The sequence below is a fragment of the Staurois parvus genome, unplaced genomic scaffold, assembly GCF_062004578.1.
Source record: "Staurois parvus isolate SC_StPar_1 unplaced genomic scaffold, SC_StPar_1.0 ptg000586l, whole genome shotgun sequence".
Taxonomy (NCBI): domain Eukaryota; kingdom Metazoa; phylum Chordata; class Amphibia; order Anura; family Ranidae; genus Staurois; species Staurois parvus.
Window position 1 is genome coordinate 3215136 of NW_028318382.1, and position 27264 is coordinate 3242399.

General features: G+C 42.2%; 1 protein-coding gene across 3 annotated transcripts; it reads left to right on the forward strand.

Annotated features, from left to right (window-relative positions):
* The first annotated feature begins 610 nt into the window (after nt 1-610).
* Nucleotides 611-27165, forward strand: TGOLN2 (trans-golgi network protein 2). 3 transcript variants are annotated; one of them, XM_089692471.1, is made up of 5 exons: nt 611-718; nt 17534-18163; nt 18344-18924; nt 22465-22566; nt 26694-27165. In XM_089692471.1, the coding sequence occupies exons 1-5, from the start codon at nt 646-648 to the stop codon at nt 26697-26699; spliced, it is 1392 nt and encodes a 463-aa protein (XP_089548597.1). In that variant the 5' UTR covers nt 611-645; the 3' UTR covers nt 26700-27165. The 3 variants fall into 3 exon arrangements, with proteins under 3 accessions (XP_089548597.1, XP_089548595.1, XP_089548596.1); XM_089692469.1 differs by having other exon boundaries at nt 17534-18924; XM_089692470.1 differs by having other exon boundaries at nt 17534-18924; nt 22483-22566; nt 26694-27162.
* Nucleotides 27166-27264: the final 99 nt, after the last annotated feature.

Here is a 27264-nt window from a genome sequence, read left to right on the forward strand (position 1 = left end):
TTTATGAAGTAATATGATTTTATTGGATTTGTTTTATAACAGAAATTATTTTTTTCAAAATTGTCCATTTTTTTCCATTTATATATATATATATATATATATATATATATATATATATATATATATAAAAATAAAATAAAAAACCAAATGGTGATAAAATACCACCAAAAGAAAGCACTATTTGTATGAAAAAAATATAAATTTCAGTGTTGCATGACCGAGCAAAAATGGCCTAGTCATGAAGGGGGTAAAAGTGGTTAAAACCAGCAAAAATAATAATAATAAGTCCTCAGAGCCAGTAAAGAGCGCTTGTCACACCACTCAAGGTACAGAAGTGAGCACCCCAGGTGCCCCCAGATCCGCCTCCCCGGGGCCCTCTAGCTGCCATCCAATGAGCACGCCTTCTCTTCTCCCCACAACAGTCCTATATGTAAACCATTACAAAGACAGCCTCATTCCCCTACATCTTCCTTATACTATAGAACAACCGTGTTTTACCTCACGATTACCCCAAGATGGCGTACTAACACGTTTCTGAACGTCGCTACCTCTCTCCTCCCACATTGTGCTGGGTGTAGTAGGCGGCTGCCTCAGCCGGAAGCAGGAAGTTTTTCCGGAAGTGACTGTCCAGTCCTGTCTGTAGCTATGGAGTGTCGTGTGTTGTGCGGAGCCGGGTTGGTGGTTGTGCTGCTGGTGGGCGTTTTGTGCCCGGCCCGAGGTGAGGAGAACTTTACTATCATTATATATAGAGGAAGACTGAGGGTGTCCGGGGTTAGGGGAAGCTATTGGCTCTAATTTGTTCTTAACACTTCATTATCTACTTCCGGCCATCGTCCTACTTCCCCCACCCCCCGCTCCTCTTCCACCATAGTCGTGATTGTAAATGGAAACAGGATACCGGAGAGATTACTGAGCAGAATGTGGCATGGATTTCCTTTCCATAGATCAGTGAGAGCGCCTAATTTCTATTGAATGTGAATTGAATGGATGGTGTAGTGTCAGCTTACCACTCACAGTACAATCTACATCTATTAACAGCTTTGTAGTGCAAGGAGCCGCCAGACTGTATATACAATGTGATCGTTTAGGTTGGTCCAAGTATGACATACACTATATTGCCAAAAGTATTGGGACAGCCCTCCAAATGATTGGATTTAGGTATTCCAATCACCTCCATGGCCACAGGTGTATAAAATCATGCACCTAGGCATGCAGACTGCTTCTACAAACATTTGTGAAAGAATGGGTCGCTCTCAGGAGCTCAGTGAATTCAAGCGTGGTACCGTGATAGGTTGCCACCTGTGCAATATGTCCATCTGTGAACTTTCCTTGCTGCTAAATATTTCACGGTCAACTGTTAGTGGTATTATAACAAAGTGGAAGCAACTGGGAACAACAGCAACTCGTAAAATGACAGAGCGAGGACAGCACATGCTGAAGTGCATAAAAAAGAGAAATGTTTAGTGAGCGCTACGCAAAGAAGAGAGAAACAAGGTAGCTGCTAGAACACCAAAAAAAGGCAACCAAAAAAACCTTCCAAACGTACATATATAAGCCAAGACAGGTGCAGCGCTGAGTCATATTGTGCAACTTATTATATATATGTATACCACTGTATATTTACATCTTTAATAATACATCAGGTGCACTAAATGATGTCACCATGTGGTGATTTAGTGAGATAATTGTCCAAAAGAGGTGTAAACGTGTGGATCCCAAAGGATCTCAATTCTTAGTGTATGGATATCCGATCCGGGAGTGACAGACTATGTGTTCCAAGTGAATAAAAATGCGCACTCACCAGAAGTGCGTTTTTACACGCAATATGAAAAATCCTGTGTCATCAGGTGTGTTTTTTTTTTTTTTTCTTACCGTATTTGTAACGCACCCTTCCACCCCTTTGTGTTCATGCAAAAATTCAAATGTGCACATAGGTACCGCACGCATATATAAACGGTGATTGCACCACACATGAGGTATAACCATGAACATCAGAGGGAGAGCAATAATTCTAGTGCCAGAGCTTATGTTTTTAACTCCAAACTGGTAACCTGTAAAGGCTTTTAAAGCGCCTCTCATGGATAATTTTAGGTACCATAGTTTGTCGCCATGTCTTTAGCTTTTATACAGTTTTAAATTTTGACACATTGGGTATCTATTTACTTGACGCAAAATCGTCTTTTCATAGTTTAACCTAAATAATGGGTATTCTAATATGTTTGTGTACACTAAAATTCATTTTAGTGTATTTTTTCTTTTAAATTTGCATTTGATAAACAGCTGCCCAAATGTTGTGAAACACAAAAAAATTGCAACAACCACCATTTTATTCTCTAGGGACTTTGCGTTCAGAAAAATATATCACGTTTGTAGGTTTTAAGTACTGTTCCAGCAAAAAAAATGTAGAAAATGTCCTGGTAGGCAAGTTGTTAGAGGAGCCAACGCCTCTCCCAAACAGCAAGAAATGGCGAATATATATATATTTCTTTTTTCCCTTCTCCTGGGTTGATTTTTTTTTTTTTGTGTCTTAACAACAACTGAATTTAATGCCAGCTTAGTTACTTAGTGATCTCCCTGAAGGCACTAGTGACATTGGCTTCACAGGGAGTATCTCTGTGGCCGAGGCTACACCACTAGGGAAACCAGGAAGTAGATGCAAAAAAGGTAAGTAAAGTTTTTTTAATGTGTTTTTTTTTGTTTTGTTTTTGGTTTTTTTAAATGTGTGTTCACTGATTTCACATGAACATGCAGTGATGAATGCTGATGTGAAATTTAAAAGAGAAGTTTGCAGTGGCTAAAAAGAACAAACATGCATACTCCTCTCTATGGGTGCAGTATCGGTGTGAGGCTGTGGTTGTCCCCCACTGACTTTGAGCCTGAGAACTAAACTATCACATAACTGCTGATCGCTTCGTTCTCGGTCAGCTCTGAGAAGCAGCACTCACTGAAGCACGTGGTTGCAGCTGGCTTTGTTTCTCAGTCACATGCTGAGAGCTGGGGCCAGCTGTCAGTCAGGCAGCAGGGTGGATCTCGACAATAAGGTCAGGATCCATCCAGAGTTTGGAGCTGCTCTGCAACATCAGCCAACAGTGGGCTTTGGCTGAATCTGGGTCACAGTAAAGCATAAGTAAGTGCACTCCTGTGACCCACAAGTATGGCTGAAAAAGCTTTTTCTTTTTTAATTACCCATAAATGGATCGAAATTTAGTGGGTTAAGCAAGGACTGGTTGAATTTTGATCCATCTATGACTATTCCCGCTCGACAGAAGGTGATCCACCAATCGGCTTTAGTTAAACGAGACTGTTAGAAAACTTTTATTTGACCAGCTGCAGCATTGAGCAGTATTTTCTAACAGCAAAAGAGTTCCAATGTCAGAATACAACATCTTAGCGGGAAGGAGTCCTTCAACGGCTTTGCTTGTTTGGATGGAGGAATATGTTCTTTTTTTTTTTTCCAGTCAGCCTGCTGGCTGATTGAAGAATAAAATCAATTCACCTATAGCAAGCATTAGTAAAAGGAAGAAATCTGTGCTTTAACCCTTTCGCTGCCAGGTCCAGCCCTGACAACGGGGGTTTTACACACACTCCTAATGACTGCAGCTTTTCTCACCCAAGCTGATTCTTCAATCAGCTTCAGGCATCGGCAACCTAAAGTGGTTGTAAAGGATCAAGGTTTTTTTACCTTCTATGCATGAAGGCAGGGATGTTTGATTCCTATCACCCGACGCCCCAGACATGTAGTTCCGGGCACCTGGCAGGTAGTTTTTTTTTCCTCCATTAGCCCTGCTGCGGGTAAGCAGCAGGGCTCACCTGTCAGGTGAAGCAATCGGCGGCAGTGCTGCTGCTGATTGCTTTGACACAGTGCCAGCCTCTCCACGCCCCGGGTGTGAGGTTTCGTGGGCTCCACTTGCCCATCTGCGGGCCCGGCTTCCTGACGGCTAGAGAGGAGGGAGAAGAGTGGACAAGTCTGCTCCCCTTCTTATGCTGACCCGGTAGTGCCGCTAAAATGTCACTTCCGGGTCCCCGTTGAGAGATTAATGCAATCCCCAGGAATTAATGTAATGTGGTGCAGATGTGCACCACATTACATTCAGTGGAGCAGAGGGAAAACATGCAGGTTATTTTAGACTTTGGATGTCTCAAAGAGAAACTGTCACCAAAAATCATCGCGTTGGGGACAAAGTCCCCTATGTGATGAAAAAAAAGGGGAAAAGAAATTTTTTTTTTGTATTGTAAAAAATGAAAGGTACACCCAAGCAGATACCATCTCCCCAAAACAAATAATAAGGCCCCCACATATACGCATGTACAAACGTAAAAGCACACGCTGGGGCACCTATGCATGAAACAGTCGATTGCGATACACGTCACATATTGCCGGGCACGCCAGAATGAGAGCAATATTTCTAGCACCTGACCACCTCCGTAGCACTAAACTGGTGACCTATAAAGAGCTTTAAAAGTGTAGCCCTATAAAAAATATAGGGTACTAAAGTTCGTCGCCATTTCACGAGTGCACACAAATTTAAGGTTTTACAAGTTGGATATCTATTTACTTGCTGCAACCTCTTTTATATTTTACAAAAAAAATTTCTTACTAAAAGTTTGCAGTAAAATCATGCAACATAAAAAATTGGAACTACCACTGTTTCTCTAGTGTCTCTGCTTTCAGAAAATATATCCTGTTTGGGAGTTTTGTGTAATCTTCAGGCCTAAAATGATTTTTTAAAAAACGCAAAAAGTGCTCTGGAAGCGAATGGGATAAAGTATAAGCCCTGACCCACCCTTTCCTGATGAGCAGCCAATTGTTGTTCATCACACTGCAAGGTCTCTCTCCTCCCTGCTAGTCCCTGGGTGCAGTGCTGGAGAGAGGCAGGGAGGGAGGAGGAGATAAACAGCGCAGTGGTAAAAATATTACACGTTTTAAGTCGCCAGAAAGCCTCTTTTGTTTTTAAAAGCCCCCTGACATTCCTAAAATCACCTCCAATTTAAATATGGTTTTGGGTAAAAAAAAAAAAAATTATTAGGACAAGTAGATTGGGGCCCTGATTTAGTCCCTGGACAACTAGTTTTTTAAAAAATGTCCACACCCCTGATGAAGGTAAAAAACCTTTTGGGTGCCTTGTCAATGTCCATTCGCAGAAGAGCTGCTCAGGAGCAAGCCTGCTCGAGTGCCCTCATAGGAAGAGGCTATCCCTGTCGATGGTGGACCCAAAAAGAATAGGATCGGGGCTGCTCTGTGCAAAACCATACCTTTTAACTTTTTAAATCCTTCCTTTAGAATTGCTTTAACTAAGGGAAACTGGCAGTGAAGCCTTGCGGCTTTCCAGCAGGTTTCCTACTGCATATGCACGAGCTGCACTGTGGTTTGTGAATGGTCCTACAGTCTTCTGGGACCTGTGATGTGTCCCAGAAGGCAGTGGGGGAAGGCGGGAGGGGGCAAACTGCTTGGACCACTGTGGCGATCCAACAGTGGGAGAGGGTACCTGTCAAAACCACTCTCCCTCCAAAAAAAAAGTGCCAGTTGTTAAAGAGGAGGGGATGCAAATAAGTGGAACTTCTGCTTTTGGGTGAAGTTCTGCTTTAACTTCTTCCCCACCTCCCTATAGTAGAACTACTGCTACATGGCTGTGCAAAATCACATATATATATATATACATGATTTGCATCTCCAGGTAGGGGCGCGCGCCGCCCTACTTGTGCTGTCATTGGCGGCTACGGATGTCAATCACCGGGTCCCGGGTGAAACTGACAGGGGAGAGACCTGTGTGTAAACAAGACGGGAGCCTCAATAAAGGGAACTTGTCACCAAAAAATCATCACATGGGGACTATGTGATGAAAAAAGTAAAAAGAAAAAAATGTTTTCCTTTCTTATTGTAAAAAACAAAAGTTACACCCAAGCACATACCATCCTCCCAAAAAAATTTAAGCACCCCCACATATATGCACATACAAACGTAAAAGCACATGCTGGGGCGCCTACTCATGAAAACGTTGATTGCGATACACATGTCACATATTGCCACGCATGCCAGAATGAGAGCAATAATTCTAGCACCAGACTTCCTCCGTAACACTAATCTGATGACCTATAAGGAGCTTTAAAAGTGTCGACCTATAGAAAATATAGGGTATTGAAGTTCATCGCCATTTCATGAGTACGCACAAATTTAAGGTTTGACAAGTTGGATATCTATTTACTCGGTGCAACCTCATCTTTATATTTTACAAAAAATAGGGCAATTTATTGCTTTTTTGTGCCTTAACATTAATAAATTATATTTACTGAAATTTTGTGGTAATATCATGCGATATAAAAAATTGGAACTACCACTGTTTTGTTCTCTAGGGTCTCTGCTTTCAGAAAATATATAATGTTTGGGGGGTTTCGTGTAACCTTCCAGCCTAAAATTATTTTTGAAACTTGTGCAAAAAATGTAAAAACAGCTCTGGCAGCGAAAGGGTTAAATGATAAGCCCGACACTCCCCTTTCCTGACCAATCGGTGCTCATTACACTGCAAGGTCTCTCTCCTCCCAGCTAGTCCCCGGGTGTGTTGCTGGAGACAGACAGGCAGGGGGGAAAGTAGGAGATAAACAGTGCAATGTTAAAAATATTAAACTTTTAAGTCACCATATAGCCCCTTTTGTTTTTAAAAGCTCCAGACATTCCTAAAATCACCTTCGATTTAAATACAGTTTTGGTTATAATTTATTTTTTATCAGGACAAGTAGATTGTCATGAGGGGCAAGTAGATTGGGGCACCGATTTAGTCCCTGAACAAGTTGTGTTTTTTTTTTTTTTTAAATTACCACACCCCTGCGTGTATCGCCTAATGCTGGTCACTTCACTGGGCATATGTACAGGTTTACAACCACTTGAATGCATTCTATACATTAAGGTTAAAAAAAACAAAAACACTCCACTGCCTCCCCCAACCCCACATCCAGCCCCCCATTCATCCGTAAACACGTATCTGACTCCTCCAACGATGCAGCGCTGTCCGGTCTGCAGCATTGCTCTCCTCTCTTTCTCTTCTCACAAGAGACAAGGGCAAAAGCGGGAGCCATAGGCTCCTACTAGTCTCGCAGTCAAATCCTCTGAGGAGGGAGTGGGGGTGTGGCCAAGCCACACTGTGTGTGCCTATAAACACACACAGCCTGATTTGGGACCATACCTGCAGTTGTAGGCAGAAAGATAAGAGAGCGCCGGCAGGGGACACAAGAAACGGAGGTAAGGGACCACTCTGCAATACCATTAAAAGTATAACTTTTTTTTTTTTTACATAAAATAAAAATATAATTGGTTTATTTTGGGGACCCCCAGGTGGATTATGCTATAATGTGCTAGTATGTATGGCATATTAGTACATTATAGCAGACTTACCTGTCCCTCCAACACTGCGGAGGGATCGGTCTGGAGTTCCCCTGGTGCTTCCATCTTCACCCAATCTTTTGGGTCCTGTTGCGATAGGCCTGGCTGCGATGGGGTCACTCCCGCGTATGTGCATGGGAGTCACATCTCTGCAGCATGGATCGGGGCCGTAAACGTTCGCTGAGCTGCGCATCCGCAGCTCAGTGTATATGACAGTTGACAGGGAGGATGATGCATTTATGGCAGAAGAGACCAGTAGGGTCTCTTCTGTCCTAAATACCCTGCATGTCAGCAACATTTTAGAAATTGACTTTAATTCCACTTTTAAAGGCGTGTTTCCCTTCTGCTAAATTTAACGTCAGCATGCTTCATTAGTCTTCTAAGACACCTAAGGTCAGTCCTGCTATGTAGAAGGACTTGCCTGACTGGATACAAAGTGAATGCACACGTTAGGTGTGCCCTGATATTACATAGTTTTGGTAGATCAAAAGTTATGCATCGTACACTAAGAATGTTAATGTGTATGGTGAGCTTTAGTGTACACTTTCCAATCTGGCCACACAATCTTTGATTTACTAAAACTATGTCATTTAAGGACCTTCTTGATTGTATACATATTGATTGAAAAGATTAGTTTCCTTCTATTATATAGTTTTGGCAATCAGAGGTTGATTGTAAATCGTTTGAGGGGTCAGATTATAATGTGTACCCTAAGCATCACCATGCACAATTGACTACAGTCCATTTTATATCTATATGGTGACCTAAACTATCCAGTCACACAGGTCCTTTCACTACATAGTTGTTGGGAGAACTAAGATTGTACAATCAGATTGCAATGTGTGTGGTAAGCTAAGGCTCACTGTACACATTACAATCTCTGTACAATCTACTTTACATTTTATTAAAACTACAATATGTGATATGAGGATCCACCTAAACTATCCTATCGTGTATACAATCAGGCAGATCCTTGCAACAGATACTTGTTGGCAGATCTAAAGTAGATTGTGCAGTCAGATTGTAATGTGTGTGGTGAGCCTTAAGCTGGCCATACACTATACAATCTGATTCTACAATCTCCTTTAGCGTTTCCAAACTATGTAATATGAGGCTGTTACAGTACATAGTTGATGGTGTTTTTTAAAGGAGATATTACAATCAGTCTGTATAGTATATGATCAGCCTTAGGCTGACCATACACTCTACAAAATGGTTGTACAATCTCTGAAAATCTTCTTTAGATCTACCAAAACTGTGTAATATGAGGACACACCTAAACAATTCAATCAATGATTGATATGTGTATACCTACTGACTGTTTTTTAACCGCTTGCCATCTGCCCTATAACAGATTTACTGCTACAGGGTGGATGTTTTGTGCACAATCACGTATATACATATGATTTTGCACTTCGGCCACTGGGGGGTGTGCTCCTGTTTCCGGAGCATCACTTCTGCTGTACATAGCAGAAGCCGATCAACAGGTGCCAAGCAATGGATGAGTGTCGGCACCTGTTGATAGCAGAGGAGACTGACAGAACACAGCTCTGCCTATGTAAACATTGCAGAATTGTGTTATGTCAATAGCGATCTGCTATATTTTATTCAGGGAACCTACATCATGCATTCAAAGAAGCTGTCCATGCAAGTAAAACAGGCCATTGTAAGGCTTAAATAAAAAAAAAAAATCCATCAGAGAGACAGCAGCAACATTAGGATTGGTCAGATCAACAATTTGGTACATTCTAAGGAAAGAAAAACGCACTGGTGAGCTCAGCAACATAGACATGAACATCCACGGAAGACAACAGTGGTGGATGATCACAGGATCCTCTCTCTGGTAAAGAAAAACCCATTCACAACATCCAGACAAGTGAAGGACACTCTCCAGGAGGTGTGTGTATCATTGTCAAAGTCTACAATCAAGAGAAGATTTTGCGAGAGCAAATACAGAGGGTTCACCACAAGGTGCAAACCATCCATAAGCCTGAAGAATAGAAAAGCCAGATTAGACTTTGCCAAAAAACATCTAAAATGCATTATTTGGTCGGATGAAACTAAGATTGATCTGTACCACAATGACTGGAAGAAAAAAGTGTGGAGAAGGCTTGGAACAGCTCATTATCCAAAGCACACACAGTCATCTGTAAAACATGGTGGAGGGAGTGTGATGGCATGGGCATGCATGGCTTCTAGTGGCACTGGGTCATTGGTGTTTATTGATGATGTGACAGAAGACCGAAGGAGCCGGATGAATTCTGCAGTGTTTAGAGATATGCTCTCAGCCCAGATTCAGCCAAATGCAGCAAAGTTGATTGGACGACGCTTCACAGTACAGATGGACAATGATCCAAAACACACTGCAAAAGAAACCCAGGAGAAGTAAAAGAAGTGGAATATTCTGCAATGGCCGAGTCAGTCACCTGATCTCAACCCAACTGAGCATGCATTTCTCTTGCTGAACGCAAAACTAAGGGCAGAAAGACCCACAAAGAACAACTGAAGACAGCTGCATTTAGAGCCTGGCAAAGGATCAGAAAGGAGGAAACCCAGTCTTTGGTAATGTCCATGGGTTCCAGACTATAGGCAGTCATTGCCAGTAAAGGATTCTCAACAAAATATTACAAATGAACATTTTATTTATGACTATATTTATTTGTCCAATTACATTTGAGCCCCTGAAAATGGAGGGACTGTGTTGTTTGCACTTCCTAAAGTTTGCACTTGATATTTATGTTCAACCCCTTGAATTAAAGCTGAACGTCTGCACTTCAAATTCATTTGGACTGTTTTGTTTTAATTTATGCTGGTGGCATACAGAGCCAAAAGTATGAAAATTGTGCCAAATATATATATGTGTGTGTGTATATATTTAATGTCTGTGTGTTATCATTTATAGTGCAAAAAAAATTAAAAACCCAGAGGTCATCAAATACCACTAGAAAAAAGCTCTATTTGTGGGGGAAAAAATGACAAATTATATTTATGTAGTGTTGCATGACTCGCCAATTGTCAGTTGCATACCGCAGTGCTGTATCGCAAAACAGTGGCCTGGTCATGAAGGGGGGTAAATCTTCCAGAAGTCAAGTAGTAAATTACATTGTTGATGGTAAATCTAAGCCTCTTCTACACAGGCGGGCTGATCAGGTACGCCGGTCAGTTTTTCAGGTGGACCTGATTGGAAGCTCTGTCAGTCTATGGGCAGCCAGATGTAAACAGCCATCTCCTCCTTTTTCTAGTAAGCAGTGTTCCACTGGCTAAAACAAAAAAGTCCAAGCGTGAAAATGCCTCCAAATAGTACAAAAGAAAAGTACTTCAAAACCACATAAACACACTCGTGCTCAAGTGTGAAGTCAGGCTGAGTATTGCACAGAAATGGGGATTTGAAAGCCTGTAACTCTTTCCTCCCAGGGACGGATTTATAAAAAAAAAAATGTGGAATGTTTCATGTAGAATATTGTTATGATCTAAACCTTAAATGGCATTATTAAAATAGTGAACAAGGCCAGAAGAAGGAATATGAAAGTGCAAAATCATTGTGGACCCAGGATATCAAGTAAATAGAGTAACTATAAGTTTAAAAAAAAAAAAAAAAAAAAAAGTATGAATAGTGGGAATTTTTTGAAAGAACCAGTGGAGGGAGGTTGACAGAGGAATGGGGGCAGAAGATCAATGAAATTGCATGGATGTCTTGTAATCCATTCACTGCCAGCCCTGAGGAAGTAGAGCTATTGATGATTTCTGATTTTTTTTTTTTTTAACTTTTAAATTATGTGAATATTAAATCTGAAAACAATTTTTATATTAATTTATATCCTTGGGTGCTGTTTTAGAAAGTCCTTAACACCCCTGTCACATCGGATGCGACTTGGTATGCGATTTGCATGCCATGCAACTTGCAAATCGTATGCCAAGTCACACCCTATTGTCCGCAATTACAACGGTCAAATCGATGTGGTTCTGACTTGGTCGGAGCCTCACCGATTTCTAAAGTAGTAAATGTACTACTTTTGGTGCAATTTGCATAGACATCTGTGTCTGATGTCTTGGAAAGCGCACCTGAAATCGGAATCTCACCCAACTTTGAAATCGTGCGACTTCACTTTAAGTCGCACGATTTCAAAGTCAGGCTTGATATGATTGGAGGGTTAGGCTCCATTGACAGTTCTATGACTCTAAAGTCATGTGACTTTGGGGTGCAAATTTCATGCAACTTTGGATGGGTTTGACTTTGACCAATGTAAATAGACAACTGTTGCATGTAAAACATTCAGGTGCGACTTTCATACGTTAACATTGAAGTATATGGACCTCAAGTCGCATGAAGGTTGGACCAATATAATGCATGACTTTAACTACTTGCCGTCCGGCTGCTGTATATAAACGGCCAGTAGGTGGCAGTCCAGGGGCGGGCCATTTTGGACTGTGCACACTCCCTAGGAGCGTACAGCACCACGATCCAGTACCCGCTGTGTCCTCTGGACACAGTGGAGCACTGAGCATCGTACGGGACCTCTGTGCGAGGTCCCGATCATGTGATCACTGATTGGCCAATCAGTGATCACATGAACAGTAGTAAGCAAGATGTCACTTCTGACATCATTGCTTACTATGTGTGAAATCTGTGAATGATCAGAGGCAAAGTCACATAGATATTAGCAGTACTCATTGGAAAACATGGGGCTTGACTTTTCATGTAACTTTGATGTCCAAAGTCGCATGACAAGTCACACAAGTGTATATGGAGCCTAAAGTGATTGTAAAGCTTGTGTTTTTTTTAATTTAAAATAACAAACATGTTATACTTACAAACTCTGAAAAATGGTTTTTGCATGAGCAGTTCCAATCCTCCTTTTCTGGGGTCCCTCCACCAATGCTCCAAGCTCCCCACCCCACAACCCCCCACCGAATGCACCCATAGGGCACAAAAAAAAGCAATAAATATGCCCTATTTTTTTGGTAAAATGTAAACTATGAGGTTGCATTGAGTAAATGGATAGCCGACATGTCAAACCTTAATTATGCATTGCTCATGAAATGGCGTTGAACTTCAGTACCCTATATTTTCTATAGGCAACACTTTTGAAGCCCCTTATAAGTCATCAGTATAGTGTTATGGAGGAGGTATCGTGCTAGAATTATTCCTCTCATTTTGGTGTGCGGTGATATGTAACGTGTATTGACTTTTTCATGCATGGGCGCCCTAGCGTGTGCTTTTACGTTTGTGCGTATATGTGGGGGGGCTCAACTTTTTTGGGAGGGATGTTATGTGCTTGGATGAAACTTTCATTTTTTACAATTAAAAAAAAAAGTATTTTTTTTAACTTTTTTTTGTCCATCACATAGAGAGCAAAGCCCCCTATGTGATGATTTTTGGTGACAGGTTCTTTTTTATTCAGACATCCAAGGTCTAAAAGACCCTGAATGTCTCCCCTGTGCTCCACTGAATGTAATGAAGTGCACATCACACTGCATTACATTCTTTCCCGTCCTCCATGACCGGGAATCTGTCAACGGGGACCCGGAAGCAACATAATGTCACTTCCGAGTCAGGACAAGAAGGGGAGGGGAGTGGCCGTGTCTGCTTTCCTCCCACCCCTCTAGCTGACGACGGTGATCTGGTCTCGGGCCCGCAGATGGGCAATCGGAGCCCGGGAGACCTAACACGGGGGGAGGGGGCTAGCACTGTTTGGAAGCAATCGGTGGCAGCGCTGCCCCCTGAATGCTTCCACCTGACAGGTGAGGCCGCTGCTTGCCCGCAGCAGGGCTAAAGGTGGGAAAAAAACTACCGTCAGGCGATGTGAATTCAACATCCCTGGATTGATGTGCATGGTTCATTTTTCTTTTGAGTTTAATGGGTCCAGTTTGCCTTCAGTACATTCTAGTATAGTGGTGTTTGGGCTTAAAATGCTGCTAATTAAATGATACAGATAAATATGTCCTTATTCTGCTGTACTATTATCAGCTCAGGAGTTAAGAATTACAATTAAATTTGCATTCTTTGCTTACAACAGCCAGCCAGAAATGTATATTTGCCCATTCCAGCAGCTCAGCTATTTACTAGTGATGATATATGCAGCCATACATGGGTTGAATTCCGAACAATTTTTCTTTAGAAAATAGGACGTTTTGTAATCTGATGGTGACAACATTAATTTTGAAATTCAACCATCCAAGCCTTGGTTCACATGTTGCTACGGAATAGAATTTTCGTGGCCAAGAATTTTCTTTTCTTTCCAGGTCACAGCTTATGCTTGTTTCTTTTTTGATTATATTTCACACACAATTCTCCCATCGATTGGAAATGTTTTGAAAAATGAACGAATTTCTAAAGTGTGTGATCACTCAGATTCAATGGACACATGAAAATCTGTTGTTTCTGTGGCCCACTAATGGTGTGAAATTCGAACAAAAATTCTTAGAAAAGATTTTCGAAAGAAAATTCTTTTGGCATTTAATATATGTATGGCCGGCTCTAAGCTTTTAGTTCCTCAAGCTTGAAACGTTTACGATGACTGAGATGTGTGTTGTTAGATTCTGCTGCTAAAAAAGAAATCATTGCTGACTACAAATTTCAAACAACATGGCTGCCCTGTCTCGTACCAGTTTGTGGAGTGCCCAGTTGGCATTATTACAGTGACATCATCAGGTGCCACAGCATTGCTGACACCATTTTTGCCTAGACAATAATAGTGTCTGGGGTGGGGAAATTTGTATGCAGAGGGAGGGAGGCGCACAGGATGCCTACTGTGCCACTTTAAGAATCTGTTGCTATGGCTGCTACAAAATCAAAAAGCATTACTGCCAGTGTAACGATTAGGGAGCTAGTGGTGAAAGAGTTACTACATGTAAGTGCTGGGAATTTAACAAACTTTGTTGCAGAGTCCTACCTGTTTCTGTTCTAAAGCTATAGCTCTTTGATCATGTCTTGTGTAGGACTGATTTTGAATGAGTTATTTTTTATATTTGATCAGCTGATGCAGGTATCTTAGTGCAGACTTCTGGAGTAATCCTTGAATCATACAAGCAGAAAATGACATTTCTGGGGGCATTCCAACCATGTGTAGAGAATGCCTCCAGGTTGCCATATTGCATTGAATTTTACAGAAAAGCATAACAGAAACGAGTACTGTCCATGATACGTTTCTTGTTTTTTGCACTTACATACATACAAGGACAAGTTTTCAGGGTGCACCCACTTCTTCAAGGTGCAGGCAGTACTAATGCACAAAGTTTAGCAGACTGTTAACCACTTGCCCTCCATAGGATTTCTTCCTGACCAGGCCATTTTTGCAATACGGCGTTGCAATGCTGCACCCAAATGACATTTATGTCCTTTTTCCCACAAATAGAGCTTTCTTTCAGTGGTATTTGATCTCCCGTGCGGTGTTTACATTTTTTGCACTATAAACAAAAAAAACTCGATAATTTTGAAAAAAAAACCTATATTTTTTACTTTTTGCTATTAAACATGTCCAGTAAAAAAATTTTCAAAAATCAAATTTTGTCATAAATTTAGACCATAATGTAGTAGAATACATTTTGGCCTAAATTTATGACGAAATTTGATTTTTTTTTTTTTTTTATAAATGTACTAGTAATGACGGTGATCAGCGACTTATAGCGGGACTGTGTTGGGCATTCTGACACTGGGGGGAACTAACTTGGTGTCACTGACATCCCCAATGACACCAATACAGTGAGCAGTTCTAATAAAAAGCACTGACACTGTACTAATGGCACTAGGGAGGAAGGGGTTAACATGTGGGGCGATCAAAGGGTTAACTGTGTGCTGTTTTACTATGCAGAGCCATACAAAGCAGTGTGCAGGAGCTGAAGGGAGAGATCTGTATTGTTTACATACAGGTCTCTCCCCCTGTTGGAAATCCTTGGAGATCGCTAGGTAGTCCGGAACAGCAAAATCATATACATACATACATACACACATATATATGTGTGTGTGTGTATATATATATATATATGTGTGATTTTGCACACCCGTGCCGCCCTGTAGCAGTATTTCTTCTATAGGGTGGCACGGAAGCGGTTAAAGTAAAACTATCTTTGAGAAGAAATAAAACAAACTACAAAAAGACAGATTGTCTCACTTTAACATTCTGCTAAAACTTTGTGTATTAGTACTGCTTGGACCTTGAAGAATAAGGTACATCCTGAAAGCTTGTCCTGAAAAATGTATTTTAGCGCAAATTAAAAAAAGTTTCACGGACAGTACTCAGTTGTTTGTCGCAAGTGCACTAATACGGCTACAATCACCTCAAGCAAGACAGAAAATTGCAGTGCCGCAGTTTAAAAAGGAAAGTGGCAACATTTTTAATAAATTACAATATGACTTACAATTGTAAATGCTATATTATTTTATATTTTTGTTTGCAATATTTTTTCTCATGAAAGGGATCTATCCTTTAAGATCAACACTGAGTTGTCATACAGAGGGACGCCAATGCTCAGAGTGGGGAACGTATGTGTTGGGAAGTTGGCATGAACGTGACCGTTCCAGTTCAGGGCTACTGGGTTGACTAACAATTAGTGATTCATTTTTTGGGGCTCTGAAGAAGAGGACTCAGCGCTCAAAAAGCATAAGTCATAGGACGCTGTGAAGGCTTCCCACACCATTGTACTGGTGTACCATGGACCTAGAGGTGGTGTAGTTTGCATTCTTTTACATGCTAATCTATGTCATGCATTTTGTGAATAGAATACTTTGTTAAATAAATTGTTATCTTGGCAATGTGCTAGGTCAGTGTGCCTTTTTTTTTTTTGTCCTTAGCAGTACATGTGAGGACGCCTATTGTCCTGTGAGGGCTTCAAGACCTCCAGTGTCATACCTACAAGCCAGTCAAGCAGAAAGTGCAGCATACCTTTAGCACCACACCTAAGTGCAGGAGGTTGTTATTACTACTCTTCATTTGACAGTGATTTATCCCTGACCCCTTTAAGTAGCTGGTGATTTCCTGGCCATTAGCTGATTGTGCAGAAGAGACCAGGGATGCTGGCTGACATCATTGACCAAATAATGCCATTGCCATATATGGGTAATAACAGGAATTTCCTGGCTGGGGATGCATCATTGGTTTTTACGTTTTTGTTTCTTTCCCAGAAACCAAATGCACATAATATAGCTGCAGCTCTGAGTGATCATTTAGTATTATACATGAACAAGCAGTGCTTAATATTCATTCCTACTATTGACAGATCACTGTGTGATCTATCTGCCAGCTGATTGTACACATACAGGGCGCTGGCAGATCAATTACACAGAGCTCTGAAGGATAGATTACATATATGAATGAACAAGAAGTGCTAATTGTTCATAATAGTGAAAGATCACTCAGCTTAGAGAAGGAACTAGGGCTAAGTGCTGCCTGTACCTTCTCACAGTAACAGAGAGCCAAGCCTATGGATCATACAGTGCCACAGCACTATGTAATCTTTCACTTTTTAATGAACAATCGCCAAAGCAGGCTAGTGCTGAGTATGGTACAGCCCCCCAGTGCTGATCGCCTAATTGAAAGAAGTAAAAGAGCCCTCAGTTTTGCAGTGCTATGTGGTCTATTGGCTAGGGCTGTGTATGTTAAGATGCAGTCACAGTTACTGTAGAGTACACAGTACCACAGGTAATCTGATCTTTGGGAATGGCAATGCTAGTCACCAGAGCTCTTACTCACAAATCTATCTCCTTTCTGCCATTGTGATCAGACAGCTGGAGGCAAAATTGCTTGACTATGCTGCTTAGCAACCAAGGGACGGATTTAAACAGGAGTAAGTGCTCTATGTGCTAGGACCCCCCGGGGGAATAAATAAAAGTTTGTATTGAGATTACTTCTTTGTGTCCCAAAAAAAGAAAGTAATTATTTTATAACTGTGAAGTAACAATATTCCAGTTAATCATTATAATGATGAATTACTGGGTCCCCTATAATCCAGTGGCAGCCTAGGTAAAAGTGGAGCACCTGTCATAAACTTTAATTCATCAATGTCCTCTGTGTAATGGATCTAGCTCTGATGTAAATGGGTTTAGGTGCCCTGTAAAGTGGTATGTTATGTGTTACATACTGTTATCGTAAAATGAAGCACAATATGTTGATATTATCAGCCTTGATTAAAATATGTATGTATTTTTTCATATTCCATTAGCTGCTCCTGTGGGTGAAGATGATGTAAAGCAGATCCCAAAAACTGAAGCTGGTGCAAAGAATGAACTGAAACCCAATGAAGATACAAAAGGTGAAGCGAAGCCCGACGAGGGTGCAAAAGGTGAAGCGAAGCCCGACGAGGGTGCAAAAGGTGAAGCGAAGCCAGACGAGGGTGCAAAAGGTGAAGCGAAGCCAGACGAGGGTGCAAAAGTTGAAGCGAAGCCAGACGAGGGTGCAAAAGTTGAAGCGAAGCCCGACGAGGGTGCAAAAGGTGTAGCGAAGCCCGACGAGGGTGCAAAAGGTGTAGCGAAGCCCGACGAGGGTGCAAAAGGTGAAGCGAAGCCCGACGAGGGTGCAAAAGGTGAAGCGAAGCCCGACGAGGGTGCAAAAGGTGAAGCGAAGCCCGACGAGGGTGCAAAAGGTGAAGCGAAGCCCGACGAGGGTGCAAAAGGTGAAGCGAAGCCCGACGAGGGTGCAAAAGGTGAAGCGAAGCCCGACGAGGGTGCAAAAGGTGAAGCGAAGCCCGACGAGGGTGCAAAAGGTGAAGCGAAGCCCGACGAGGGTGCAAAAGGTGAAGCGAAGCCCGACGAGGGTGCAAAAGGTGAAGCGAAGCCCGACGAGGGTGCAAAAGGTGAAGCGAAGCCCGACGAGGGTGCAAAGGGTGAAACGAAGCCCGACGAGGGTGCAAAAGGTAATGCGAAGCCTGACGATAATGCAAAGGGTAACGCGAAGCCCGCCGATAATGCAAAGGGTGAAGTGAAGCCCGCCGATAATGCAAAGGGAGAAGCGAAGCCCGACGAGGGTGCAAAAGGTGAAGCGAAGCCCGACGAGGGTGCAAAAGGTGAAGCGAAGCCCGACGAGGGGGCAAAGGGTGAAGCGAAGCCCGACGAGGGGGCAAAGGGTGAAGCGAAGCCCGACGAGGGGGCAAAGGGTGAAGCGAAGCCCGACGAGGGGGCAAAGGGTGAAGCGAAGCCCGACGAGGGGGCAAAGGGTGAAGCGAAGCCCGACGAGGGGGGAAAGGGTGAAGCGAAGCCCGACGAGGGGGGAAAGGGTGAAGCGAAGCCCGACGAGGGAGAAGTGAAGACTGATGATGAAAGCGATGTAGTGGATGAGCAGCAGCCTAGAGAGGATGAGAAATTAGCTGAGGATGAACAAGAGGAGGACGATATTAGAGAAGAGACAGATGACGCTGAATTGGATAATTTGGATAATGTGGATACAGCTGATGAAGACAACACAGACTCTCTGCGCAAGCAGGAATACCCACCCCTCAGTAATAAAGACACTTCAATCCTCCAGGACGCATCACAAAGCAGCCATTTCTTTGCCTATCTTGTGACCTCAGCTATTCTAGTGGCTGCGCTGTATATTGCATATCACAACAAACGCAAGGTAACCTAATATGTGAGATAGATAGATGGATAGATATATACACACACACATACAGTACATATAAGAGAACACTTGAAAAATGTTTTACCTGTTTATAACCCTTTACTAAATATCAGTCAGTCCCTTTTAGTGGCAAGTCAGATTAGGCTGGGAATAGGAGTGCTGGTAGATGGAGCTTGATTGAATAAACCCTATGTAGCAAAGCTTTGGCAGTCTCAGTTTAATTTATGAGTTTCAAATGCAGCAGGAAACTGTTGGTAGTATTTAGGGACTTGCTTGGGTGAAGAGACTTGATAAAAAAAAGCCTAAAGGAAATCCAGGGCAGTGAAGGAACATGTGTCCAGGATATTGGGTACAGGTTCATAATACACATATACCAGTATACTGCACTGCCAGCTGATGAAGGCACAAGTGTCATTTGTGCCTCAGTGGTAAAGTTCCAATTTGTATACCATGGGATTGCCCAGTTGACCAACCAGAGACAGACGGGCGCAGAGTCAGTGCAAGTTTATAGCAGACAGAAACAGAGGTGTAACCATAGCAATGAGATATAAACAGCAGTAGAAATCAGTACAGGACAGTAGGACATATCACAAAAGCAAATGGAGAGAGGGTCTGCGTAGACTAGATGGATGCCCCAACCCCGGCTAGTGAGGGCAGAGCCTCTAAATAGACAGAAACACAGTCTGTCAGAGTAGCTCTGCCTGGGAAAACACCACCAGACCCATGACACTAATGATTGAGATTTAGACAGCGTTCAGTGGTCACATAGCTACAATAAGCTGTACCTGGCATAGCTACTTTTTCTTACATTTCTTCTTTTATATTTTATTTAAAACATCTAAATCCAAAAACAAAAATTTTCTATATTGCAGCTTGCTGGTCTTTAGATGAGGTGAAGGAATTTGTTTTCTTATTTTCAGTCTTTTTTACTTGGTAATTCTGTGAATAACACACTTTGTGCCCCTTCTTTTATGCTTTCTTGAAGTGACAGGCAGTTCATTTCTGGCAAGATTAAAAGGTTTTTTTTGTACTTGCTGAAAATGTTCTTAGCCTGAAAAAGTAAATAAATGCACAACTAAGGACTGGTAGGCTGAAATATATTACATTTTTGTTTTTAGGTTTAGATGTTATCATAGAAAGTCAAATCACTAGAAGCATACTCACAGGCCACTTTATTAGGTACACCTTGCTAGTACCCCCTTTTGCCTTCAGAACTGCCATAATTCTTTGTGGCATAGATTCAACAAGAATTATAATATAAGACGTTATAGTGAGCGCGACTTAAATGCAAAAAATGTATAGATGTGTATACACAAAAAGTGTATAGATGTGTATATACAAAGAATGTTACTGAGCAGCTGATACACCGAAAAGGTAACCAAATAAAACCTCCAATCAAACATATATGTTAAATAAAATGGTGCAGCGCTAGATACTAGAGCACAGTTTATACACACAATATATATACATGCGTGATATCACTCTAAGGGTGATCAATAAATATAAAAGTTCGATGTAATAGTGCGGATCATGAAAAGATCCTAATTCAAGGTGAGTGGACGTCCTGATCCAAGGTGTGATGATAGGTGTGATCACACAAATAGGTGAAAAACGCACTCACCAGATGTGCGTTTAATATACGCAATATGTAATCCTGCGTCACCAGGCCATAAAAAAATCATCAGATCCCAGATCAGATTGTACCCAGATCACCATCCCGGCTCCACGGAAGTAAGGTCATCTGAAACCGCTACCAGGTATCACCACCGGGGTCCTGAGTCCTCCAGATGGGCACTGCGAATGATAGCACTCACCTGAGCACAGACAAACACATGTGAAAGAACAGCAAGGAGGCATCTAAAGCAGTATCACGCTATGAGGTCTCTTATTGGGCACTCTGTGTGAGGGCTATCATTCGCAGTGCCCATCTGGAGGACTCAGGACCCCGGTGGTGATACCTGGTAGCGGTTTCGGATGACCTCACTTCCGTGGAGCCGGGATGGTGATCTGGGTACAATCTGATCTGGGATCTGATGATCGTTTTATGGCCTGGTGACGCAGGATTACATATTGCGTATATTAAACGCACATCTGGTGGGTGCGTTTTTCACCTATTTGTGTGATCACACCTATCATCACACCTTGGATCAGGACGTCCACTCACCTTGAATTAGGATCTTTTCATGACCCGCACTATTACATCGAACTTTTATATTTATTGATCACCCTTAGAGTGATATCACGCATGTATATATATTGTGTGTATAAACTGTGCTCTAGTATCTAGTGCTGCACCATTTTATTTAACATATAGATTCAACAAGGTGTTGGAAACATTCCTCAGAGATTTTAGTCCATATTGACATGATAGCATCACGCAGTTGCTGCAGATTTGTCGGCTGCACATCCATGATGCGAATCTCCCTTTCCACCACATCCCAAAGGTGCTCTATTGGATTGAGATCTGGTGACTGTGGAGGCAGAGGTGCTCTATTGGATTGGGATCTTTGTGACATGGTGCATTATCGTGCTAGAAATAGCCATCAGAAGATGGGCACACTGTAGTCATAAAGGGATGGGCATGGTCAGCAACAATACTCAGGTAGACCGTGGCATTTAAACGATGCTTAATTGGTACTAAAAGGCCCAAAGTGTAAAAAAAAAAAATCCCCACACCATTATACCACCAGCCTGAACCGTTGATACAAGGCAAGAAGGATCCATGCTTTCATGTTGTTTACTCCTAATTCTGACCCTATCATCTGAATGTTTCAGCTAAAATCGAGACTTATCAGACCAGGCAACGTTTTTTCAATCTTCTGTTGTCCAATTTTGGTGAGCCTATGCAAATTGTAGCCTCCTTTTCCTGTTCTTAGCTGACAGGAGTGGTCAAGGTTCGACGGGTTGTTCAGACATGGTATTCTGCATACCTTGGTTGTAACAAGTGATTGAGTTACTGTTGCCTTTCAGTCATCTGAACTAGTCTGCCCTTTCACCGCTGACATAAACAAGGCATTTTCATCCACACAACTGCCACTTACTGGATATATTCTCTTTTTCGGACCATTCTCTGTAAACCCTAGAGATGGTTGTGGGTAAAAATCTCAGTAGATCAACCGTTTTTGAAATGCTCAGACCAGCCCGTCTGGCACCAACTATGCCACGTTCAAAGTCACTTAAATCCCCTTTCTTCCCCATTCTGTTCTGATGCTCGGTTTGAACTTCAGCAAGTCACCTTCATCACATCTAGGGGCTTAAATGCATTGACTTGCTGCCATGTGATTGGCTGATTAGCAATTTGTGTTACAAAGCAATTGAACAGATGTACCTAATAAAGTGGCCAGTGAGTGTATATGGCTAGATATTTACCTAAGGACCATATTTGGTCATGTTGTGTGATTCATGTTAATGCACATTCATGAACTCACGCATGTTTAGTGACCTATATGATATTTATAGATAGTTGATAAACTGTATATTGGTTGGGTCTACCTACTGCTATTTTTTTTTAACTCGTGTTGCATACACACTGTTTAGGGTTCTTTCTTCCTCCAGATCATCGCCTTTGCACTTGAAGGAAGACGCTCCAGAGGTGGCAGGAGGCCAAATTCAGGGGAATACCAGAGATTGGATCACAAGGTTAGAACTTTTTAATGTTCAACTTCAAGAAATTGATACTATTACAGTGCATCTGCTTACAGATGGTAGAAATAAAAGGAGATTTCTAAAGCTGGCCTTAAATGATGTGATTTTCTTTCCTTCAACCATGGTTTAGAGGAAAGAAAGTCACTCGATTCCCCTATGTGATTGCCGCTGGCAATAAACGCATGGAAAATCTGGCAGGCGGGTTGTACCCAAGTCATGCAACAATCAACTTGGGTACAATCAGCCTGCTCATAGATGGTTTGAATCTTTGTTGGTTCCTGCTGAACTGGCCGAGATTCAAACCAGCTATGGCCAGCTTAAGAAAAACATAAATTCTTACATGGGCATAGACCAGAAATGGGCAAACTACGGCCCGGCGGACCTTTTAATCCGGCCCGCGGATGTGGCTGTCAGGATGTGTGTAGGCGGGGCAGCGTGACGAACGTGAGGGGAGGGGAGCTAGGCTCCTCTCAGTCCGCCCTGAAGACCGGAACGGCTCGGGAACACGGCGAGAGGAACGCACGGAGCAAAGGTAAGTGAATTGACACAGGGGGGACTTGGCTTACTACTTGGGGGGGAATAGTACTGTGGGGGATGAAATACCATATGAGGGATGAATTAATATGGGAAATGAATTACTGTAGGGGGGATGAATTACTATATGGGGGATGAATTACTATATGGGGGATGAATTACTATATGGGGGATGAATTACTATATGGGGGATGAATTACTATATGGGGGATGAATTACTGTAGGGGGGATGAATTACTATATGGGGGATGAATTACTATAGGGGGGATGAATTACTATAGGGGGGATGAATTACTATATGGGGGATTAATTACTATATGGGGGATTAATTACTATGCTTACTATGGGGGAATATTCCTATACTTACTATGGATGACACATACACATCATTCATCTGCTCTTGGTCCGGCCCCCGGGTCCAATATATGAACCCATTGCGGCCCTCAAGTCAAAAAGTTTGCCCACCCCTGGCATAGACACTCTCTCTCCTCCAGCTGCCCCTAGTAAATAACATACTATTAGATTACAAAACTATTTTACTTTCACATCCTCTGAGGGACACAAGAGGACTCAAACATTATGGTTATACTGCTGCCTACAGAAGGATTGGATACTGGCAAACAAACTGTAGGCCACCTCAGGGTATACCCTCTCCTAGTAATATTATTATGCAGAACTTGTATAGCTCCAACAGTTGTGAAACTTTTCACAATATAAAGGTAAACATTTAAAATACCATTCAAGACAAGAGGGTTAAGATGGTCCAGCTCTTGAGAGCTGACAATCTCTAACAGGGGTGGGGCAAATGGTACAAAAGGTAACTACTACCAGCATGCCTATATGTTTCTCTAGTGTTCTAGAAGGATAGACGTCTTCTCAGCTCTGCTGATTTTAAAACAACCTACTTTTTTTCCTGACTGCTTTTCTTTTCAGTCAAGATTCTTCTCCATGTAGCTGCAGAAAGACTGTGCTTTCCCACAACTACCTGACATAGTTGCCCTTAATCCGTAATTTTAGCCTTACTGTATCTAGATCCCACTGGATTAGACATTGGAGTGTGCCTGGCAGTGAACCTCAAGCATCGGGCCCAGCACTTTCCAGGTCCAGATCTGTTTCAATTGCCTTTACAATTGCTCTGTCTCTGAAGACCCACTTTTATGAGTTGGCAAATTTGGCACCAGGATCTCCCTCTTTTTATTATTTACTGGACACCCATTTTAAATTCCCCCTTTCCCAACAGATTGAAGTGCAAGGGGTTAATGCTGTCTGGCTGAGCATTACAAACTACAAAAATGGATGTGACTTTGCAGGTACCATTTTAAACACATACAAATGATTACAGAAAATCAGTTTTTGTTAGAGAACTTGTACACAAGTTGTATGTTCAAATTTAAAACAGTAATTAGTGATGGGCCAAACACCCCCGTTTGGTTCGCGGGCGAACATTCGAACCTACTGAACATTCGACCGTGAAATTCAAACAGGGACAATTTACTGAGCGGTATCTTATGGCATCTGAGTATGTGGTAAGATACCGCTCAGCTACTGAAATACTGCATGAATTATATTAAGTCATGCAGTATTTTAGTAGTGAAACATTTTTTCATTCTTGCTTACCAGGCCCTTATCCAGCATGCTTGGCAGGTCAGGAAAGGAGGGGGGACGAGTGAGTGCCCCCCTCCTGAACTATACCAGGCCATATGCCCTCATCATGAGGGGGGGTGCTTTTTGGCAAGGGGGCTAACCCCCCCCCATCCCCTCCCAAAGCACCTTGTTGATGGGGACAAGGGCCTCTTCCCCACAACCCTGGCTTGTGGTTGTGGGGGTTTGCGAGTGGGGGGGCTTATTGGAATCTGGAAGCCCTCTTTAACAAGGGGGGCCACAGATCCTGGTACCCCCCCCCCCCCAGTCTTTAACAAGTCCTTTAATAAAAACAAAAATAAAAAAATGTCTTTCAAAGTAGATCCAACGTCAATCACGATGCTCGCCGCCACTGCCGACCCGAAAAAAGAAAAAAACCTGCTCTTGAAGCTGGTTCCCGCCGTCTGACAGCTGCACCGCGATGACAGTTCTTAAATACTGTGATGTCACAAGGGGGTGGGGTTACGGCTGTGTTCGGCCAAAGCATTGTACTTGACCTGTGGTCAGGTGTATTGGTTTAGCCAATCGCAATTCACTGTCAGGGCGCAGTGCATTGTGGGGCACAGCAGGCAAACAGGCCACCGAACGCCCTTACCTTTCGTGTGTTCAGGGAACACACGAATGGCCAGTATTTGAGTCGAACCTGCATTAGACTCGAACATGAAGCCCAACACTAACAGTGATACTGGACACTGAACAAAGGTACACTAGTTCATAGGCAGACTCCAGGTGCCAAAGATCGTAAACAGATACAGAGTTTAACTTATCATTCATGGTTTCAAACCACAGCTTGAATGCATTATCAGTCTGTGACCTTTCCATTCTGCCTGTCCTCTGCTCCTTGTGTATTCATTAACATGCTGGCTCCAGTGTTGGGACTCTTAGGCTTTTGAAGTATGCTGCCTGTGGTTTACCCGGACTACCTTCTCTTGAGGGAGCGGTCCGTGAAGGCTCTGAAAGAACATGGGGGAGATTTACTAAATCCCGTGACTGGAGCAGACTGAAAATAGGTACGCATAGGAATTAGGTGGGGAAGGGGACAGCTTTAAAGGATAAGTTCAGCTTTCTGAACATGTTACACCCATATTTAGGGTGTAGCATGTCCAGCATCAGACCCCTCTCTGCCCCCCCCCCCCCCTCTCCTTTAAGCAACGAGCCGGGGATCTCCCCATACTTGCTGTCACAATTCAAAGACAGCGTGGCCATGCAGGCTCCGCCTTCCAGGCACCTAAAACAAAAATAGTGAATGTGCACATTTTTTTTTATACCTGCAAAAAAATGTACATTTATTATTTCTTGTTAAAAGGTGAACTTAACCTTTAAAGTTGGGATGAAGCTGGAATTCCCCTTCATAAATAGAAGTCTCTATTCAAAGTTTTATATGGTCATTAGCATGTATGTAAAAGTGACAGTGCATGCAGTAACCACAAGAGGTCACTACAGTGCTTGTAGATCCTGAACCGGCCTTCCTGGCTGTAGAATGGGAAAGATCCCAAAGCATGATTGAGCAAACTGACATAGGTATTAACTCTTCTTTACATTACTGAACATGCCCTTACTGCTACCTTTATCTGTATTTGAAAGATTTTTGCACACTACCTGTTGTTTTGACCTGGTACCCTGGATTCATGTGAGGAAAAGTTATTACCTGTTTGTTAACATGTGAAACTTGAATGGAAAGCTTGAAATCTCTCTAAAGCTGCTATTCTTTAAGCCGAAGAGCACCAAAATGTGCACATTTTCCACCCAGGCAGCTGCTGTCAGTCAGGCAGGCAGGTATGTAACTAAACTGTGGTTATCTCGCCAAAGAGGGACTGCACAAAGATGAATGGAGTGCACTTTACTGTAAAGTGCTTCTACAAGTATTTATATTGTTTTTAGTTTTTACAGGGTGAGTGTGGCCTAAAATTGGAGATCCACTTTAATCTCCTATCTTTTTTTTCCAGATCTGAACATTCTCTTGAAGCCTACTTGAAGCATACGTCATCATCCAAAAAAAGCCCAGGTTCTGCACACCAGTCACTTCACCTATGAAAGCTGATTAATTTAAGAATTCTTCACCCAGCACAATTAGGTTACCTGCCTGTGTAAATCTGTACTGGGGAAATAGGAGTTTGTTGTTCATATTTATAGTGCACTATTAGATTGTATTTTCACATGCATAATCATTAGATCAGCCTGAACACAAGGGGATGGCTACCCTGTCAGAATAGAGCAGTGCATACATGGAGATTCTGTGCCTATAATTTCCGTTATTTTATTTTTTAACCATAATTGCACAACTATAACAGTAGATTTAAGCTGCCAGGGGTTTCATATGTATGGTTCGAAATAGAAGGTAAATTGCTATTTTCTTTAAATAACATACAGTCATGGCCGAAATTGTTGGCACCCTTGATATTTTTCCTGAAAATCAAGTATTTCACACAAAAAAGGTATTGCATTAACACATGTTTTGCTATACACATGTTTATTCCCTTTGTATGTATTGGAACAAATATAAAACAGAGGCAGAAA

What these genes read in the sequence shown, in the direction of transcription:
- TGOLN2 (XM_089692469.1), top strand. Translation starts at nt 646, where the DNA reads ATGGAGTGTCGTGTGTTGTGCGGAGCCGGGTTGGTGGTTGTGCTGCTG. An exon ending in CGTTTTGTGCCCGGCCCGAG is followed by an intron (nt 719 to 17,533) that starts GTGAGGAGAACT and finishes ATATTCCATTAG; the next exon opens with CTGCTCCTGTGGGTGAAGAT. An exon ending in CATATCACAACAAACGCAAG is followed by an intron (nt 18,925 to 22,464) that starts GTAACCTAATAT and finishes CACACTGTTTAG; the next exon opens with GGTTCTTTCTTCCTCCAGAT.